This window comes from Nelumbo nucifera, chromosome 1 (assembly GCF_055504915.1).
Source record: "Nelumbo nucifera cultivar China Antique chromosome 1, China Antique-T2T, whole genome shotgun sequence".
NCBI lineage: Eukaryota > Viridiplantae > Streptophyta > Magnoliopsida > Proteales > Nelumbonaceae > Nelumbo > Nelumbo nucifera.
Genome location: NC_142649.1, coordinates 71759768 through 71781504, shown reverse-complemented (window position 1 = coordinate 71781504; position 21737 = coordinate 71759768). Strand labels below are relative to the sequence as shown.

Here is a 21737-nt window from a genome sequence, read left to right as displayed (position 1 = left end):
ATATCTCTGATTCTATTTGATACTGTTTAGGTATATTGTACTGTTGATAAACTTTCTTCAGATATGAATACATTTCATAGGTTGTTTTCATTCTTCTCATAGGTACAAAAATATGATAATCAATACAACTAAGAATCCAAGAAACAAGCCTGTTGTTATCTAGTTTTCATTGTTGTAAGGCTTTTACCTCAGTCTCAGTTGGTTTAGTGACAGTCCGTCCAATTCAGGTGTCCTTCCAAACTTTTCTCTTCAACATAAAAATCAAAGTGGAATTTCCACATCCCATAAGTTTATCCATTCATCTTCACAAGAATAATATCCCCTCTATCTGAAGCCATTACAGCATAAAACAGCAAAAAAGAGGGTTCGACAATAATCCAAAAAACTAGTCTGAACAACAATCTACTTTGCCCAAGAATACAAAGTAAAAACTGATCGAAGCAAGCAAGATGAACAGTAATCAAATCCAAGAGAGTCAAAAACTGAGAAAAGAAACCTCTTACTGTCACCAGAGATTGTCCAAGATCCAGCAATAGGAGAAAACCAGACACAGTCCAAAAAAGGAAAGTCTGGACGCAGCTGTCCAGAAGAGATGTATAGATCTCTCTCAAAACTTCATGGATCTCAATGAAAAATTCAGAATATGATGAGGGCTAGGCGACACTTCCTTTCAAATCTTACTGCAAATTGATGTCAAACGAGAGAGATCTAATGAAATCTCTCTTACTAGATGCATAGAATACAGAGAGAAATGGTTCCTGGAAAGATCAAAACAGTCCAGAACCAATCGGCAATAATGGTAGTTCTCAAACTGATCAAGAAAAAAGAGAAATGGATCAGGGAGCAGCCTGCTCTGATACCATGTGAACCAAACTGAGAACAAGAGAGAGAGCAGATTCAGGGGTGTCAAGAATAGTTGACCCCCACCCCAAAGAGCTCCTTTTATATTAAAAGATATGTACAGTTACAAGAATGCCCTTATAGGGCTGAAAGATAAAAAGAACAAATAAAATAATAAGATTACTGTACAACAAGGACTATACTAATAATGTACATCAAGATATATCTTCACAGAGGCTGCATAGATACTAGAAGCCATGACATCACCATGTTGTTTCCCTGATTCCACCTGCCATACTCTGCACTCCCAGACTTAGGTTCTTTAATTTTTCCATTGATATATCCTATCTTCCCCCTTGCGGTGGTGTACAGTTTGATCCCCTTCGGCCACTCTAGGTAATTGAGCCCATCTAGTGGAATGACAGCCATAGGGAAGGTCAAATCTATCCCCTGACTCATCCCATTTTGCATTGAGGAGATACCAAAGGTAGCAGTCTCTTCAAAACTCATGGTAACTGCTTCAGGTCACAACTAATCAGCCACAGAAACAATGGTGCATTACAGTCCAGGTCTAGCACCGACAAAGGTTGATTTTTTAAGTCCACACACAGTCCCACACAAAAGAAGGTTACTTTTCTCCCTTTCACACAACATACTGCTACTGGGAAAAACATATACTGCATCAAAGAACTGTGGAACAATCAACACTCAGACCTAACAAGGCCCTGCAATCACCAGGGTTTCACTTTACTTTACAGCAAATACAAGTCATCACCGACCTACTAACACACCACAGGGATCATAGGATCCACAGGAAAAAAAAAACTAAAAACAGGTTCTAATCACCTCACATCAGTCACATGAACCTGTTACAGGTTTTTATCTTGGTACACGGCCAAGATAAAAAGAAAAAAAAAAATCTGAAAAAAACACCTCTCAGATCAGTCCGATGCTTTTCTCTGACTTCTTCAAAAAGAAACCCAGCAAAGAGAATAAGAAATATTTGATCGATCTTGCTTTCAGAGGTAATAGACCTGCTCTGATACCATATTAAACAAAGAACAATGAGGAAAGTTGTAAAAGAGGAGAAGAGAGGAGAAGGTGAGAGCCAAAAAGTCATGCTGGTTGCACCAGCATTAGTATTTATATTAGGGCAACCAAAAAATAAAGTAAAAGTACAATATTGCCCCTGTGACACTAAAGCTGAACTTAGGACAGTCTTTTAACATTAACCACAAAAAAAGAAATGTTTAAATTTAAGAAAATGATGCAATTTTGCATGCAAGTTAACCAAAACTGCAAATCTGCAATAAAATTATGATATAAAACATATAGTGCATAAGGGGGTTCAGGAGCTGACTGCCTTTGCCCCTTGACATAGGAAAGTGTCTTGAAGTCTACCATCAACCCCTCATTTTCAAGTTCAAGAGCCAACTGCTGCTAAGTTATATTCTCCCTAGTCCCCAGATTGACCATATGGGGGTACCATTCTTAGCCAAGGAAGGAATTGATAAAGTGGTCCTGTTGATTCCTTCTGTACGCTTGTAATTACAACCTTAATTGTGTTTCTCTCTTTTTCCTGTTCAATTCTCTTTTTATCTACTAAAGTTTTGTTATTTTATGAAGGAAAATGAAAATAGCAGTTTATTCATAAAAAAAAAATTAAAATAGCAATTGTGTACTGTATCATAATTAACATTATTCGTTTTCTTTTGTTCAGGATCTGAACTATTGCTTTGCAATCATGGCAGTCTTGTGGCTTCATTATGTTCAAAGATACGCTGCCCTGCTGAAGCTAATCCTGCCTGGAGATGGTAGGCATGTCTTTTGTATTCGATGTTTCATCTAATCATCCTCCCATTCCATTCCTTGTTTCTTGTTAACCCAAAGGGAGAAAGGAAAATGGAAAAGTATAACAAGGAAAGAAAGTAAGGCTTGGTAAATTGTTGGTAAAACTCCAGCAGCAGGCTTATCCATATCTAGTGTAGCAAACCTAACAATCTGTTCCATAAAGTGTTCTGAGACCTAGCCCAATCAGGACGTTGTAGCATTTGACCGGTGACCCAGTCTCATAGGTTTTGAAATGATCAGTTCTCTGGACCACTGACTGGTTCAGGATTTCATAGTTTATACGATAATTGTTTTAGGCTTGTATTGACATAAAATAGGTTTTAAACTGTCAAATTTGAGTTACAGCTTTTAGCTTTCTTCTCATGATTTTGTTTGTTTTTTTTTCCTGAGTGGATCAAAGTGGTCAGTCAGCCTAGATAGTGACATCCATTGACCTGTGACCTCCCAGCCTCAGCATGTCTACAGTCAGGGTTCCATTGGGAGCAAGTCGAGTGGGTTGGGCTGGGTCTAAGCTCAACCCAGGCCCAATCCAAAGAATTGGACCTAAGGCCTGAGCATGGACCAAGCCTGATGTTAAGCCCGATCTGTTCAACCTGGACCCAGCCCACACTGGCATTTGACGCACTCAGGTTGGGCTTGGGCTCAGGTCAGTAAATCAGCTCACACTAAATTTGATATAAATGTATGTGTATATGTATGGATAATGTATGGCTTATCAAAAACAAAGTATGCATATATGTATTTATGCATGCAAATGTGTCTATATATACATACATATATATAGTGAGGCTGGGTTCAGGCTACGTAAGGGCTAGGCCTAGGTCCAACTTCAAAAGTAAAAAGCCTGAACTTTTGGGCCCAAGTCCAGCCCTTGTAAAATAGGAGGGTGGGTTGGGCCCTCCAAGTTGCACCCTTAGGGGTCCAGAACACTGGATCTACCATTTTTTAATGGTTCAACAAAATGCAGGTAATACCTCAGGTACAGACATAATGGTCACGGTTATTCATTTTGGAAATCTTAAGGTGGGAACCATCAGAAAAAGTCTCATCCAGCCACACATTGCTGGCCATATTCATCCAGCCACACATCAGAAATATCAGTGATGTAAAGTACAACCGATGTTCCCAATGTACGGCTGTATGAACGTGACGAGCAATGTGTTGTGGTCAGCAGATCTGAACTCATGTTCTACCTGGGCACTTAAGCTGCGGCCTTTCACTTGTAGGGTACAAAAAATGGCTTGTCATAAAATAACAGCATTTTTATCATGTTATTTATGGTTCAGTTTCCCATATTGGACAGGTCATTTTATCAGCCATGGAGAGACCTTTCATTAGATTTGACCGATTTACAGAAGATGGATGAACGGGTTGCTTGTCAAAAACTACTAGTCATATTTGCAAATGCCCTGGAAGGGAAGCGACTAGAGTTACCAGATCTAAATATAGAGAATTCTGGTTTATTTACATGGGGAAGATGATTTCCCAGGTGAAATAGATGGTTCTAAACATTTGGTAGCTCAGTTTTTTCCTTTTTTTTATTTTGTATTATCATTCTTAATCTCGAGGTCCTTGATCTTTTCAATGCATTTGTAAATGTATTGATTGTATCTGTACATTATGTTGATGCATTATTTTGTTTTCCTTTTCAATGTCTGTAAGTTCACACATTTACCCACCGCATTTCTATGGGTGTGGAATGGTGCATCTTTGTACAATATTGTAGTCATGATTCATCCTTCATGAATACTTATTTTATTTGTGCTTGTGAGATGAAGTGACTGCGATGGTACAACTGGGCCTGCGGCCTGCATCCACATGGCTCTTGCAAATGGGCTCGTGAAAAATTGTTCATTAAACGATTCAATCCATTTCTCACATAAGCCTCATTGTTTCCCCTCATATCTCTTTAATAATTGTCATTCTCCTAAAAATACCCCAATGCCATAATTTCCATCTGAAACTTTGATACCTACATGGGATGCCAGATGAGAAGAGTTCGGATCTGCTGACCACATCAGATGGCTACAAATGTGTTGTCAGTTGTGAACAGGTACGAACTCATGCCGGAAATCAAAGATTGTTTCATACTAGTCCAAAAGATTGTTTCATCTAGGTATTGTCAGCATACGAAGGATGTAAGTCGATCACAATGGATGCAGATAGAAATGCTTAAAGGTTTTGATCTTTTTATGTATATGCCTAGAAGGTTAGAACTCAAACCAGATGGCTCATAGGCTAGCAACTTATGCTTGTTTTGCCAAACTAGACGGGTATGTACTTTCGTTGTGATCTTTATCTTTATTTGTTATTTCAAATGAAGTTCTGTTTTTTGCAACCAAAAAATAAATTAAAAAGGAGCCATGATCGTTCGTCCAGCCTGCTTGACTGGGCCTATAGAAGCCATTCAAGTGGGATTTCTCAAAATGAATGTCTGTGTCTCTGCCAGTTTTCTCCCCTTGTGATCTAAACTGTCTAGCTCTTTCTTATACCAAGTATGTAACGAGTTTTAAGCTTCCTCGTTTCATAAACTGAAAATAAGTGCAGTATAATATGATTTTTCTTGTCATAAACTTGAAAACATTTCGCAGGCAAACCTTGTTGTAGTTAGAATTACTCGGAAATAATCAAATAGAATGGGATAAATTGCATTAATCAAGAAAACTGACTTTTGGGCTTCCGTACATGTGTATTAAATTTGTGGGAAGATATTTTTATTTTCAATGTGTGGTTGGATTTTCATGTTTCTACAGTGTGTAGAGCTTTTGCTAGGGGTGGATTTGAGCCGAGCTGAATATTTGGACATTCAAGCTTGGCTCGTTGAAATTGTGTTAGGCTCGAGTTCAATTCGAGCTAGAGATTTGAGTTCGAGTTCGGCTCGGTTCAAAGCTCACAAGTTCGAGTTTGGTTCCACTCGAGCTTGACTACAAGCTAAGTTTTTTTCTAAAAAATAAAAATATTTTTTATTTTACGTACAAAAAATTAAGAATTATAAAAATTATTTATTATTATACTATAAAATAAAAAATATATGTATAAAAATTGTTTTTATTTTACATATAAAAAATAAGAATTATAAAAATGATTTACTATTATACATAAAAGATAAAAATAGTATATATATATAATAAATTTTGTTTACTCTAAATATTTTTATATATGTATATGTATATGCATATAATAAAAAATCATTTATTTATTATATTAGGCTCGATTAGGCTCACGAGTCGAGTCATTGAACTCAAGCTTAACTTAAAACTCGATTTAAACCAAATCGAATGACTCATAAGAAGTTCGGCTCGTGACCACCTTTAGCTTTTGCTTGCAGAAAAAATCCCGATTAAAAGAATCAAGAGCCCTTAAAGATGGATTTGTGCTTTTGCTTTTTTAATCAACAACATTTCTACTTCTTCCGAATGATTGATGATACTATTAGGATAGTCTTTTTATTGTTTTGTAATTCTGCCAGTCAAGTTAATCTATCGATCACCGAAAGGAACTTGTAGTGAAAACCCGCTTCTATTGCGGATTTATATAAATGAATGGCGGGTAAAACTCTGGAATGAACTCTGATATGTGGGAACTTGTCATTTAATTCCAGAGAAGAAGATAGAAAAGAAGCTATATAATATATTCTTTGGATGTCGGTTATTACTTATATAGTCCCAGATCGGCAGCAGTAGCCTGAAAAGTTGGTAGTGGGCCTCTGACCGTCAGTTGCCCAGACGCACCTTTCTTTTCTTTTGACTGTCAGCCATCCCCTTCTGCAAATTGCAAAATGCGTATCGGGCTCCATTGTCGGCTACCCAATTCCAGTGGTATTAAAAAACAAACCATTTAGTTTACATCAATTGAAGAAACAGCAAACAAGAAGAATTGGGGCTCCTAACTTGAGGGTTCATAACTTCAATCTACCAAAAAAAAAAAAAAAAACTTGAGGGTTCTTTGGGCCAATCATCTTCTCCTCTCCTAACCCAGCAAAGCAAGGGGGCCAAATGTTTTCCAATTCTATTATTCTAAGGCTAGCCTGAAGCCTCGTTTATAAATAATGAGAAAGCAAATCTGTTTCCCCAGTCTCCTTCCCACTCTCAAGAAAACCAAACCCATCACCAAAAAGTTGGAGAAATCAGAAATGGAATTCCAGGCGTTCCAACCTTCTCCATGGCCTTTCTTCTTCACCTCTCCCTTTCTCTTCCCATCTTACATCATCCCTGAAAACTATGTCCACTGGACTGAAACTCCGGAGTTTCATATTTATACAGCCGACTTGCCAGGTAATCTTCCTCTCATCACAGATTCTTCACGCTCGGTGTCGGCCCCTAAAGTTCAAGTTCAAGTATCTATCGTCTCGTCTCCTTCCTGCTAATGTTTAGCTTCTGTTTTGACAGGTGTCAGAAAGGAGGAAATTAGAGTGGAAGTCGAGGATTCGCGGTACCTCATAATCCGAACACAGGGGATCGTTGAGGTAACAGAACCCAGCAGGAGTTTCACGAGGAAATTCCGGCTCCCAGCTCTGGTCGATGTGGATAGGATTTCTGCTGGATATGAAGATGGGGTCCTGAGGGTTACGGTTCCACGAAGAGGCCGCTTCAGGATCGATCCTGCTCACTTGCCGGAGCGGCGCGAAATTCTTGCACCGGCGGCTTGACTCCTCTTTATGATTTTAGCTTCCGGCGTTCAACTAAGTTATTATTTCTTCATCAATAGTTCCACTGTTTTTTTTTTTTTTTAATCCAAGGAAGATTTGGAATACTGATTAGACGTAGTGGGTGCTAAAATTAAAGCCTATTTGTTAGGAAATTTGTACGTATAAGAATGAATGAACGAATTCAATGAAGCATTGTAATTGTTAGCTTTCAATTTGAAGCCATATTTGTCATGGTCATGATCGTAGGATTACTCGAAATCGCGGAATCAACAGACCCTCATCCCGGAACAGAAGAGATCGGACGCTGTGATCAACTAACCCCCAGTTCCAGAGTTGAAGATTGGTCGTTCATTCATTTTTTTTTTTTTTCCGTTTGGGGAGTTGGGAGAAAGAGAATGAGGAATCTGAATCTAGAGGCCCTTAACTCTTATCTCCAAGAATTTTTTAACTTAGAAAAATGAATGTTTATCTCTTAATGTGTAATTATATAAATCTTTTTTTAATGATACCCCCATAAAGATAAACTCTAATATATGGGGTTAAAATAGATATTTGATAATTTTCAAAATTCGGACTTCAGAACAACATTTTTTGCATTCAAAGTTCCGACGAAAGAAAAGTTCACCAATACCAATATACTTCTTAATGTAATTATTACAATTTCAGATGTCAGATTTCAATGGTGGAGTAATGCCCCACTGCCGCATGTGAGGGGCAACCTTTTTTTTGTCGTTAGATTAGCATCTAGTCAGCACCATTATGCTGACATGGAATTCCATGTGGCTATGGTGGTGTTTGGACCGACACTGATTTCTCAGTGATTCAAAATTTGTGGAGCAATGCCAATTTTTCAGAAACTAGCACCATATCATAGCTACATGAGTGATTTAAAAAAAAAAAAAAAGGAAATTGTCAAAAAATCACCATGAGTTTTCAGCATTTCTCTAAACTCATCACAACTTTTCAAAACGTCTAAAACTCACCATGCCAATAAGTTTTTATTTTCCAAAACTCACCTTCTATTAGTGCACTGTTAATGTTTCTTAACAGAGGTGTCCACGTCAGCATAAATAACAATTTTATAACCAAATCACCCTTGAATGGCAAGTTAGACGAAAAGGGTCTTTTTCATTTTTCAATTTTCTTTTTTTTTTACATTTTTAGTGTTTTGTTATAATTTCTGTTTTTTTACATTTTTCTATTTTCTACCATCTATAAAATTTCCTGTTTTTTTTTGTATTTATTTGCAATTTCTGTGTTTTTCTATAACTATTGGTGTTTTTTTTACAATTTTATTTTTCTGATTTTGTTTTTCAATTTCTATATTTTCTATAACTTGAAAATAATTTTTTATTTTGTGTGCAATTTCTATTATTTTTTATACTTTTTGTATTTTTATATATTTTATATTTGAAAATATTTTTTGAATTTTTTCCTTTTTTCATGTCTAAATATTAAAATATATGTATATATTTTATATTTTTCTACGAAGGTCAAAATGGTAATATATTAACAGCCGTTAGTCTCTTTAGCGTCAAGTTAATGACATGGTGAATTTTAGACGTTTTGAAAAATTGTGGTGAGTTTAAGAGAAATGATAAAAACTTATGGTGAATTTTTGACAATTTCCCAAAAAAAATTGTTGATTATTTTGTTGTTTGATTGGCTGATTTCTAAGAAATCAGTAAATCAATCAGAAATCTATTATTAAAATTAAATTGATTTTCTTTTGAATGGCTCGGCATCTAACATGAATAGGGTAGATAATTTCCATAAAAGAAATCAATGCTAATAATCAATAGCAATCAAATTCATAGCTGATTTCTAAGAAATCAAATTATATGAAAGCAATGATACCAAACAATCAATTATGTGTAGGAGAAATCTACCACAAACACCTCCTATGTGAATCCACCAGGGACATTACTGAGGAGAAGGGGAGGGGCACTTTATTGAACCGCGCTAAGGCTGACAGAAAGGAGGGATTAAAGCGAGAAACGGAAAGGCAAGTTGGGTCTGCCGAATGGTTGGTTAGATACATTGATTCTTACTAATAAATTAATCACAACTTGCTTGTAGGGTGTAGACATGATCGCCTTGTCGGTCCAATGAATTTGGCTTCCTTCGTGTATGGTTATAATAAGGTTTCTCGTTTACTGGCAAAAACAAAAGAGAGGGCTGAGTGATTTGGGGGTGTTTTGTTTTGTTTTTGCTGCCTCCATTGGATTTGTAAGTTGTGTTTTGAGGTCCTGCAGGCTTATCTATTTTCGAGTTCTGCTTTTGCTTAAAGAATCGTTTACTTACCAAATATATTTTATATTAAGCCATTATTTTTTGCATTTATAAGGCGAAATTGTTGTATTTTGTCTGTTTTTTTCTGAGAAAAAATAAAACTGATTTCATTCATCAAGCATCATCATGTATATAAGAGGAGTCAATAATGACTAGGTTTCTTAGATTAGTGATGCCTGCTACTTATTAATTGACGACCCAAGTTTGTAGCTTTTTTATAGGCCCTGTTCACATTTCGGTAAGCTATTTACCCGTGTAAGTGTTTTCTAAGAAAGACTTATCCGAGTAAATGCATTTATTTATGTTTTTCTATTTTTCATGTAAATAAGGCAATGACCATTTTAATCATAAAAATCTATTATTAAAAAGGGCATTTTTATCCCATTCAAGTGTTAGCAACTTTCCCCCCAAGTGGGAAAGTTATTTACCTACTTAAGAGTCAGTAAGTGATACCTAGGAAAATAAACTTTCCTTGGTCCCTACATAAATCTGAAAAAAGAGTGTGGGATTCTTGGTCAATGGGATTTTCCCCCCTCTCAAAATCTAGAAAAAGAACACCCCCTTAGGGTAAATTACTTAAACAACTAATTTATTTTCCAAGAGATGCTTTAACCTTTGTCATACTAACTTATCCAAATTTCTTGCTTTCATTCTAGGGAAATTATACATATAAATCCATTATTAATTCTCATATCTTCTATTACCATACTACTACTATTAAAATTATGAATAATGTGAAAATCGTCATAAACTAAAATATCCCTATCTTTGAATTGAATCTCATTTAATTCTCAAAGCATTTGAACTATACTTTTTATCATATTAAACTCCCTATCATTTGTATATATTTATACTTACTATTAGACCTGTTCATGGGTCGGGTGGCCCGATGGCCCGGCCCGACCCTCGAACGGGCTTGAACAGACTTTTTGGCCCGCGGGCTTAACCTCGGGCCAAAAATCCCGGCCCGCATAAAATTCGAGCCGGGCTCGGGCCAGCCCGACCTATAGTTAAACCTAAGTAAACCCGGCCCGACCTATAGTTAAACCTAAGTAAAAACCCTATGTGATGTCCATTTGAATAATTTTTTTTATTTGAGAATGTTGTTGATTCACTTGTAGGCCCATTGTTCATTTAAATAGGGGAAAAAAACATATGAATTAAAATAGATAATGTCTATTTGAATAGGGAAAAATTCGAATTTCTTTTATTAGGTCGGGCTTCGGGCTTTTTATTAGGGCCGGGCTCGGGCCCAAGTTGTAGGCCCGTTGGTCGGACCGGGCTTGGGCTCGGGCCTAACATTTTTCTATTAATAAAGAGTCAAAGCTCGGCCCGGCCCATGAATAGGTCTACTTACTATATATAAAGCAAAGCAGTCCGCATCACATGGCATCTCATTTCTCCAAACCCCCCTTCTTGCTCTCTCCTTCCTCGTTCCCCCTTTCCACCACTCCAAATCTGCCAAGTCATCAATCTCTCTCTCCATTCCACTCCCTTCCCATTGGATATAGAGTCATCCCTTGGCTTCTCCTATATTTTTGTTTCTAGAAGTTTCTCTCCTATCAAATAGTTAGATTCTCTTATAATTTTGTTTCCTTGCTTTCCTTTTTTTCTTTTTTTCTTGGCTATGTGATATTTTTTAACACCTCTCCAAATGTGTCACCACTGTTTAAGTGTCCAATATAGAAAAGTGCACAACCAAAGGAAAGCACATATTAGAGCAAGAGAGAATTTGATTTTATGTGATGAATAGGATGGATGAGTAGGTATTTTTTTCTTTCCTTTTTTTTTTTTTTTTTTGCAAAACCTATATTGTGAGGTAGGTTGTGTTTTATTTTACCTTTCTTTCTCATACATAATGCTTCTTTCGTTTCAAATCACTAGAAACCATAGGGGCAGTCTCAAGTGTGTTGCTTCTATTTTTGAGTTCTCAAAACTTTTGTCCTTTGGTGATCATATTCCTCTTTTCTTTTCTTTTTCTTTTTGTTCTCAAAAATGTTTTATCCTTCATTTTATCTTTTTTCACAAATATTTTCTTCTTAGGGGTCGTTTGATTACACTTTTTAGAGGTCTGAATTTGAAAATGTTGCTTTTCAGATCCTCACACTTGTTTGGTTTTACCCCTTAAACTTGATATGAATCTTATTTTCATCTAAAAATAATAGAACTTGGGCCAGCTCTTAACGCGCTCAAACGCGTTTCAAAGCCAGTGCAAGGTTGAAATTGCCCTTAAAATATTTTGAAAATGATGCACGCTACCCCTGTCTTCTCAAACACTCAGATCGCTTCTCTCTCTCTCTCTCTCTCTCTCTCTCTCTCTCTCTCTTTATCTCTCTCTTCCTGGTTCTCTCTCTTGCTCTCTCTCTCTTCACCCTGTCTTCCCAGTTCTCTCTCACTCTCGCTTTCTCTCTCTCTGCCATGTCTTCTCGCCATCACTATTGCAACTTGTAGCATCTCTCTCTCTCTCTCTTGCTCGCTCGCTCTCGCTCTCGCTCTCTCCCTCCCCTATCTTCCCACCACTGCCACCATCGCTACAACATGCAATAGTGGTGGTTCGATGAATAATAATAATATTTTTATTAATTATTAATTATTTTAATATTTTTATGAAATGTTAATTATTTTTTATTAAATTTATTTATGTTATTTATTAATTATTAATTATTTTTATTAACTAGTAATTTTTAATTATTTCACTAATTTTTAAGAATTATTTAATTTTTATTTGTATAAGTTATTAATTATTTTAATATTTTTATAGTCATTAATTTCTTTAATTTTAATCATTTCATTTATTAATGAGTAGTTATTAATTTATTATTTTTTATTTGTATTGTTTCAATATTATTTTGAGATTGAAATTTATTTTTTATGAGATAATGTAAATTGAACTCAATATTTCCAAATAGTATGTTTTATGGTAAAATAGTAAAATCAGTAAATTTCAGATGGTAAAGGGTTGATCCAACACAAACAAACTTATGGATTTAGATCCTCTAAAAAATAAAAAAAAAAAAACATTTATTTCTCTTTTCAGATTTCAGACACTTTTAATATCTTTTTAACTTTTCAGATCTGAATTTTCACGCCACCTTAGTCTTCTAGAAAATCAAAGAGAAAGAGAAGTTTGATATCTTCGAAGAAGCCAAAGAAAAGAAATACAATCCTTTGCCTAGTAGAGAAGTCCCATAGATTTTGAGGGGAAAAAAATATTTAAGCAATTATGTCAACCAGTTCCATCGAATTGCATTTCTTAGTTTATGGCATACTTAGCTTTTAGCCTTCACATTGCACCCTATGCCATGTCTTTTTCAATATATTGGAGGAGTAGAGCTTCACATGTCTTCACCCTCAATACATAGAGACTATGTCATAAAAATTTCTAAAAGACGAAGTGATGATGGGTTCTGTTAAGAGATTTCCTGTCACTCCCAAGTTCAAGCTTAGCAATATTTACTTTACTAAAAGAAGTTGCATCATCAATATTTACTTTTAGGATGTCACCAGTATGAAGGCTCCATTGAGTAATTATTTTATTGCAATGGTGAGGATAGGAAAGGCATTGGAGTGGGAGATTGTTGTTTAGATATGTGCCATTAGTTCAATTTAAACATTGCAATGGTATTCCATGGAAAGGTCTCTTTTCCTTCAAATATATATGTTCTTACATTAATTGTCATTTCTGTGAACAATTGTCAAGAGATTCAACCTCAACACCACAAATAGGACAAGGCGGGCACAGAAGAAACAATCAAAGAGAAAGAAAGAAGATGAAGATGTTAAGATGAAACTCAGAAAAATGTTACTCCTTCGGTATATGGATGACAACAAGTGATGGGCCTACAAGAGGTAACAGAGTCCTTTCATCTTGAACTACAACCACTCAGGTTGCAAACCAGCAGGCATTGACTATTAGAACGAATGCCAACGATGCTCCAATGGTAGACAAGTTTGACCAGTGATCAGTTGTAGAAAGGGCACAATTAGCGGAAGGAGGCAAAATTTTAGGTAATAATTAAAATGCCAAAAGATTTAATTAATTAATTAGGGTCTGGGCCTGGGGGGCAACCCTACAATTTTCCCACCTTGGAGGGACTTTTTAGTAAAGTCTTGAACATAGGAAACCTTTTTCCTAAGAAGGAGGAAGTCAAGTATTGGAGACTCAAAGAGGCTGATTCAAATTGAGATCCAATCAATCTAGGTAAGTTATTTTCTTCTTTAAATCACCAAGTTTTTTCTTCCTCTTGCATTTTAAAAATAGTTTTAAATCAAGAATTAGGTTTTTCGCGAGATGTCCATTTTTCAACCACTTTCCGGCAAGGAAAATGATTCTAATTAAAACCCCATTTCATTAGGATTCCAACAAATCCAATCTTATAGAATTTAAATTTATAGATTATGAATAATATTAAATTTTAGATTATAACATACTCGACGTCAACCAACTTTAGGCCATCGGAAATTGGCCCTCTAACGATGTTTTTGGCTATATTTTGATTTCAAACCATAGTTTTTCATGAGCTCTTCAAAACGGTAGGTAGAACTCCTAATTTGGACTTCTGGGTGAAAGGTTATGGTCTTGGGAAGTTTGCAATCCAAACATATTAAACCTGGGAAATCCAAACAATAATGATGATTAGCCGATTTTGGATCACCAAAAATGGCCCATAGGGTGATAGAAATGATTAAAATTTGTGCCTAATTGATAGTATGTCACGAGATCTTTGTTAATCTCAAACGAATAACCAAACTGGAAGTTGCAAAGTCAGGCTTTGATCATGATGAATCTAGTTCGTCAATCAAATTCGGGTGGCCAGAAAGCAGGTATTTTGTAATATTTTTTGGTCAATTTTGTTTTTATTCATAGCAAGTCGTGGGGAGTCAATATTTGAAGGATAAATTCACAAGTTTTGTCCTTAGAAAATGAGTTATAAATGTTAGAAATTGGTTTCAAGAGATTATTAGCTGAAAATTATAAATTAGAGAAAACAATGTTTTAAAAACTGACCCAGAAACGGAATTACTTTGATCACCGGTGTTTGGGTCAGTGATTCAACCATCTGGGTTGAACAGTTCAAACATTTGTCCCTTAGATTGGAATATTAGGGTATATATATCTTCTTTTATGAGAAAAGGAAATAAAGGAGGGGAAGAGGAGGCGGCAACGTTAAACGGTGATGATGATGGTGATGGCTCTTTCTTTCTCTGATCTCAGATCTAACTTCTAATATGTTGCTTCTCTCTCTCTCTCTCTTAAATCTTAATGATCTCAGATCTGAGATCTTGTCTCAGTTCCTCCCCCATCTCTCAATCTCCTTTTTTTCTTTATTAATAATGTCAAAAAATAAAATATTTTTTATTAAACTATAAACCGCTACTCGAGTCTAACGGTTTAGTGGTTTGACTGTCTAGGTCAATAGTTCTTTGGTCAATTCAACATTTTTTTCAAATATGCAGTCCAGTCCAAAACCGGATTCAAAAGCATGACTGGTTCCCAAGTCAAATGGTTCGATCGTTTGGTCTACTCCAGTTTTAAAAATAGTGAGAGCAATTTAGAATCCCAAGTGATGAACCATTTTAGATTTAGCGGGATTTAAACAATACGTTAGAGGCATATGCATCATGCACATAGCATCTACAATTATGGGTTTGTTGTAATAATTTTTTATTTTTTTATCTATTTATTATTTATAGGCTTTCACAACACACCTTAACTTGGTATATATATTGGGTATTGGAATTCAGTGTACTAGGTAAGTGACCTTCCATCTCTTTAGTTAGATTTGAAAATGTTAATTGAATAAAAGTATATAATAATTAATTATTTTTATGTAAAATATGATCAAGCACAAGAAAATGTTTGACCTTATGAAACTATAAATTATAAGCAAAACTTTTAGGAAATTGTAGTTTGGAATTATGTTGATTACATTGTTAACTATTTCAAATGTTTTATTTGATACTCCTTTCCTAAAATATTCCATTGATTTTTCTGAATATTTGGTATCCGAGTCAAATATGTTTTGAATATTATTGTTAAATATAGTATTGAGACCCATGCATGAATTATTATATTTATTTGTGTTATAAGATCAAGTGCCTACTCTCTGAACCCTGCCATTGGGGATGAATACAATGGCATTATAGCCCTCACTACAGGGCATGTATGTGGTTTTGGACCTTACCACTAGGGTTAAAGTGGCTATATTACACATTCCACATATCTCTTATGTGATATATGCAAGGATTGCCATATCGATAGATATGGCCGATACAAAGTGTATCATATCGGTATTGTTAGTGTCTGATACGGGATATGCTACGACTGGAGATGTACATCGGGCCAATACGCTACCCGCAATTCGCAAATGTGCACTCTTTTGAAAAAGAAAGGTTAAACAATTCGAACTAGGAGAGCTTAACGCCTGCGCCTGTAAGCTACTACGCTACTACACCATTACATCTTTTGTATTTATAAGTAAATGAATATAACTTTTATTTCTTTATTACTTAAATGCAATTCAAATAAATAATACATATTACAATTAACTCCAACTAAAAATTAAAAAAGTAATACTAAAATCAGTATTTTATAAAATAATATAAATAAATAATATATCGAATCCACATTTATATCAAAATATTATTTCAATCTCAAAAATTTTATAAAAATATAATATTAAAAAGAGAACAATTATTTTAATACTTAAAATTTATAAATTTGCACATGATATATATATATATATATATATATATATTAATTTACATTTCATAAAATCATATTTATTATTTAGAAAATAAAAAATTGTTTACAAAGTATTCAAGAATATAATATTAAATTGAATCTATCAAATCTTCTAACCTACATTTATACCAAAAAATATTTTTAATTAAAAAATTATAGGAATAAAAATATAATAATGGAATAATCATTTTAAAAGTCAAAAATTAGGAATTTGCATATGATATGTATCTTAGAAATTTTAATAGATTTGATATATTTTAAGTTGAGATTATACATTTTATAAATTATTAATGGATATTTTAATTTACATAAAGAATTTAATATTTGATTGATCTCTTTATTAATGTAAAAAAAGTAAAAATAGTAAATCAAAAATAATTGATACAATAATTGAAATATAATAGAAAAATATGTTTTGCATTTGGACTCTTGATTGATACATTATCAATAAAATTGTATGATATCTATGCATCATATTATATTAATTGTAATATATTTTTTTCATATACACCATTAAAATATACATTGTTTATGTATTTATACATTATTTATGATTATTTGACCTTAAATTTAATATTATTAATGTATTATGAAAATTTTATGTGTTACCCTAGTGATTCATATTTTTCGTGCATATCCATGTATTTCCAAAGCATATTCGTATTCATACCTGTATCCGTATCCAAGTTGTCTAATACGATACTCAATATCAATACTTTAATCCTTTGATAAAGTATGTGTTTCTAACCATTTGCTCTCCTAGTATGTAAGTTCTATTTTGTAATTATTTGAGTGTTATTTCCTTTAATAAATGTATATTGATTTATATGAGTTTTTTGGTAAAGGATTTTCTATTAAATATCAATTATTATATAATGATTTTTAATACCAACTTGATCCAACCAATGGGATGGACTGTCAATTACTAAGTAGTGTATTCATCCATTTTCTTTCCATGTTTTCAGACACCGAGTTACTTTTGTAGTTTGCTTGGATGTGGAAAGAGTGGAGAGCTTATTCCACTAATGTGTTGGTCTTGAAATCAGGATTAGATCTCATTAGCTATTTATTTATTTTCTTTCATGCTTTAATAGAACCATTCATTGAAGTTAATTTTTGGTTGAGTATGAATTTTGATATGACAATCCAATAGATTTGGATAACATTATTTTGAGGTAATTAAGCTTATTATACAAATCTTCAGCTGTGATTTTAAGTAGGATAGCCTTGCATGTTCTTTGAACATGCGGCATTGTCATGTCTTAACTTAGGTTCGAGGTGTGACATGAGCTGGCAGATATGAAAATGGTTATTGTAACCATTAACAACTTGGAGTTTTTCTTCCCATCATTGCCGTGATAAATATTACTCCTAATATGGCAGAAAACAAGTTGGTAGAAACCCAAGAACATGTAAATTGTTTGATTGCTCAAATGATTTCTTATTATGAACCTTTTCAAATGAAAGGAGACAATAAAAAGATGAAGAAATTGGTATTTCTTTTATTGTTTTTCTTTTCTTAAATATGACAAGGCCTTTAAGGTTTTAGTTGAAAATAAGCTAAACCCCTAAAACAATCCCTTAATGCAATTGCCTCTATTAAAAAAGTAGCTTCATTACAAGTGAATTTTCCAAAGCGTAAAGCACAATCATCACAAGTGGATTTTCAACAAATGATTGAAGTATTTTTTTGCCATTTTTAGGTGGATTTTCATAGATGATGTCAAGGTCAAGCGTACATAATCAAAACCCAAAGAGTGGAGGGTGTCGACTTTGGATAACCCATTTTAGGTCAATGTAAGAGATTATTCACATAAATAGGTTCCAAGAAACCCATGGGTCTTAAAAGCTAGATAGTGACTACGAAAAAGTTATATAAATAAAACTTTAAAATCAATTGATAAAATTTTAAAAATTATTAACTAATAGATGGAATTAACTTTAGGAATATGGGTGCAAGGTGCAATTTGGATGGATTAAGGTTGGGATTTTATTAAAAATTCAATCGGCCCAACCAAAGTCTAAACCCAAAATAGTGTAATATGTTAACTTGGGCCAACTCAAGTTGTACCCCTATTTAGGAATGTCATAAATCTTAAGGGTTATAGCCCACTCTTAGGTTGGGCTTAGCCTACTTACGGGCCTATGACTTTTATGTATAATATAGGGAAAATTTCTTAAAGTATCCCTAAGGTTTATCTAATTGACTAACTCTACCCCTACTATTTGATTATTGTCTTAAAAGTACCCCTCCTATTTCTCACAATTGATTAGCTCTACCCTTATCGCTAGCATCCGCTATATTCCGTCAAAAATCGTATACACGTGACACCACGTGATGTATAAATTCTTTTAAAACCCAATTTTACTGTATACATATGACATCCGCTAATATCGTTAGCATCCTCTTTCACTGTCTTCTTCCTTTCAACAGTGGCAAACCCAATGGCAACGATAACCCCTTCCACCAATGTCGAGATTTAGTCAATTGTCAAAAACAGTAGGAGTACTTTAAGACAATACTGAAACAATAGGGGTATAGTTAGTCAATTTCCAAAACTATAGGGGTAGTTTAAGAAATTTGCCCTATAATATATAATATATAAAATTTAAATAATGTATATGTCTTATAATATGTGTATAAAATTTATTTATACATTATATATATATATAAAATACCGTATGTGATATGTATTGTTGGTGCCATATTATAACATTTATATATAAAATATAAAATATAACATAAATAACATATATGTAAATATGTATAGGCCGAGTCAGGCCTAGGCTAGGCTAGGTCCAAGCAATGAGGCTAGGCTGAAAATGATCATCACCCCTAATAGAGATCTCCTTAAACCAAAAACTCTTGCAAACATCCTAAGAGCTTGGCATCCAAGTGTACATAAAAATATCTCCTCATGAATTAAACATAAAGTATGAGAGGTATTTCCAATGTGCATTTGGATGCCATGCTCTAGAGGTGTCCACACAAAATTTTCTTTTAAGAGATCTAGGCCCCTCTAATAGAAGCCATTTGGTTTCAACTTCCTATAACAAAGCTCGTGCATTGCACATATCCTAACTAGTAATAGAAAAGAGGAAAGAGGGGAGGTGGAAAAATACGTGGCTCCTACACCGTTGGAGGACATGTGTCCTACCAAAGGCATTTTATACAACAAATTCAAGGGTTAGATTTAGATTATAGGGTTTAAGGTTTAGGGTTAGGATTTTTAGGATTCAAGGGTTTAGTCTTTAGATTATAGGGTTTAAGGTTTAGGGTTAGGATTTTTAGGGTTTAAGGGTTTAAAATTTAGATTTTAGGGATTAGGGTTTAGATTTCAATATTTAAATCTGAAGACCAAGAGGTGGTAGGATGCATGTCCAACATGGTAGCAAACAAGTACTACCTAGAGAGGTGATGGGTCCTCTCACTACAAATAAGGGTGGCCACGAGCTATTTGAGCTCGGCTCGGTTTGGTTTTAGCCGAGCTTCGAGCCAAGCATGAGCCCAATTTATAGGCTCATTTATTAATCGAGTTGAGCTCGAATAGCTACATACATACATATAATAATAATAATAGTAATTATTATAATTCTTAATTTTTTAAATATCAAATAAAAATATTTTTATATATAATTTTTTATTTTTATAAAACATTTTTCTCAAGTCAAACTTGAGTCGAGCTGAGATCGAGCTTACGAGCTTTTGACTCAAGCCTAGTTAGAGCTCAAGGTTCTAGCTCGAACTGAGCTCGAGCTCGAGCCTTGTATTGCCTTGGCATGCCGAACTTGAATAGCTAGCTATTCAGGTCGGGTCAGCTTAAATCCACCCCTAACTACAAACCTCATATAGACTTCTTCCTCCTTTCATTTCTCATACATGTGCTTAGTTATTTTCAAATTAAATCATACAAAATATAAGAAGTCAAAATAAAAAACTTATCGATCTTAATTGTCTTATATAAAGACCCTCTTGGGCTTATTTCTACTAAAATCCATTATTAATCTATCTCTCTCTCTCTCTCTCTCCAATAGGCAATGTTTGTAACATATTCCCTCACTCTATTAAATCCCAAATTTATATCTATATATTAAAACAAGGTTGTCCTGTCATAGTTCTTTTTCCTTTTTTTCTTTAAAACTCTCCTTGATGGTGGCTTAGTTACACACACACACGCACACACACACAGATATATATAAACAACAATTGTTTTTGGTGGCACGTCAACAATTCAATTATGTTATAATTAAATAAAAATTAAAAAAAAAAAGATAAAGAACACAAAACATAAATTTTATAAAAAAAACATTTGGGCACATTTCTAGTATTTTATAATCATGTTATAAAAATAAGTAGGTATGATAAATAAGAAATATTTTTATTGATGATGGAAATGAAGTATAAAATTTAAAATTGACCCCAAGATGAAATTGTTTCTAAATTTGATTAACAGATCAATAATTAAATCGTTCATGCCAAATTTGTCAATCTTTGATGCCATGATTAAATAAAAAATATAAATACAAAGAAAACCAAAAAACATAAAAAAAAATTGGCACATATCTAATATCATATGTTCATTATATTAAATAGAATAGATGTGGCAAATGATAATTATTTTTATATACATATAAAAATATAAAAAATTAGGAAAAAATTGGAAACAAATTATTTCCACCATTGTCATCGTCCTTGTCATCATTTAAAGTTGCCATGTGCATGCACATTTATTGGAAGCTGTAAAGATATACTATTCCTTTACCATTCCCTAACCAATTAAATATAGGGAGAATGACAGTTCAACCCAATGTTAGAATTTGTAGGCTCAAAGTACATTTGGGGTAGGTGCCAGATCCGAATTAATGCCAATTCATGGGCAAGTAAGGGTGCATAGAGTGTGGTTTTTGAACATTTTGAATATTTATTGCTCTATACTGGAAATCAAAAATTTGCATTGGGCATGTCCATACTTCTCCATTAAATATAAGTGATATGGTATGGATATTTTTCGTTATATGCATACAAGTAGTATTATTATTTATTTAGAAACCAACTAATTTCACATTCATCATCCACCTTTCTATAAAGAGAGGAAGGTGGTAGCATGTAAAGAAAATGGATAGTTTACTTTAACCTTCCATATGGTTACTAGCAACTACTTTAACCTCTTGCAAACCTAAAATCCGTCTTTCTATTTTGGATAAATTATACAATTTGATCCCTTCCTTTTGGTTTGAGACATTCAATACATGGAGGTGTTAAATTACAAAGGTTTTCTTATTAGAGGTGTTCATGGTTCGGTTAACTGAATTGTAGGGTTTTTTTTTAATTAAATCAGTACCACTGGTTCTCGAAAAATC

General features: G+C 33.9%; 2 protein-coding genes across 3 annotated transcripts in view; both read left to right on the top strand.

Annotated features, from left to right (window-relative positions):
* Nucleotides 1–4464, top strand: part of EMB2788 (ribosome 60S biogenesis amino-terminal protein) — a 107612-nt gene extending 103148 nt beyond the window's left edge. For both annotated transcript variants that reach the window (XM_088903207.1, XM_088903204.1), the window contains exons 13-14: nucleotides 2561–2654; nucleotides 3995–4464. In XM_088903207.1, the coding sequence (XP_088759333.1) occupies nucleotides 2561–2654; nucleotides 3995–4172 (272 nt within the window). In that variant the 3' untranslated portion in view covers nucleotides 4173–4464. The remainder of the gene's footprint in view (nucleotides 1–2560; nucleotides 2655–3994) is intronic.
* A 1838-nt stretch (nucleotides 4465–6302) lies between these two features.
* On the top strand, nucleotides 6303–7554 carry LOC104612822 (15.4 kDa class V heat shock protein-like). The gene is made up of 2 exons (XM_010280412.3): nucleotides 6303–6965; nucleotides 7080–7554. The coding sequence occupies exons 1-2, from the start codon at nucleotides 6740–6742 to the stop codon at nucleotides 7337–7339; spliced, it is 486 nt and encodes a 161-aa protein (XP_010278714.1). The 5' UTR covers nucleotides 6303–6739; the 3' UTR covers nucleotides 7340–7554.
* Nucleotides 7555–21737: the final 14183 nt, after the last annotated feature.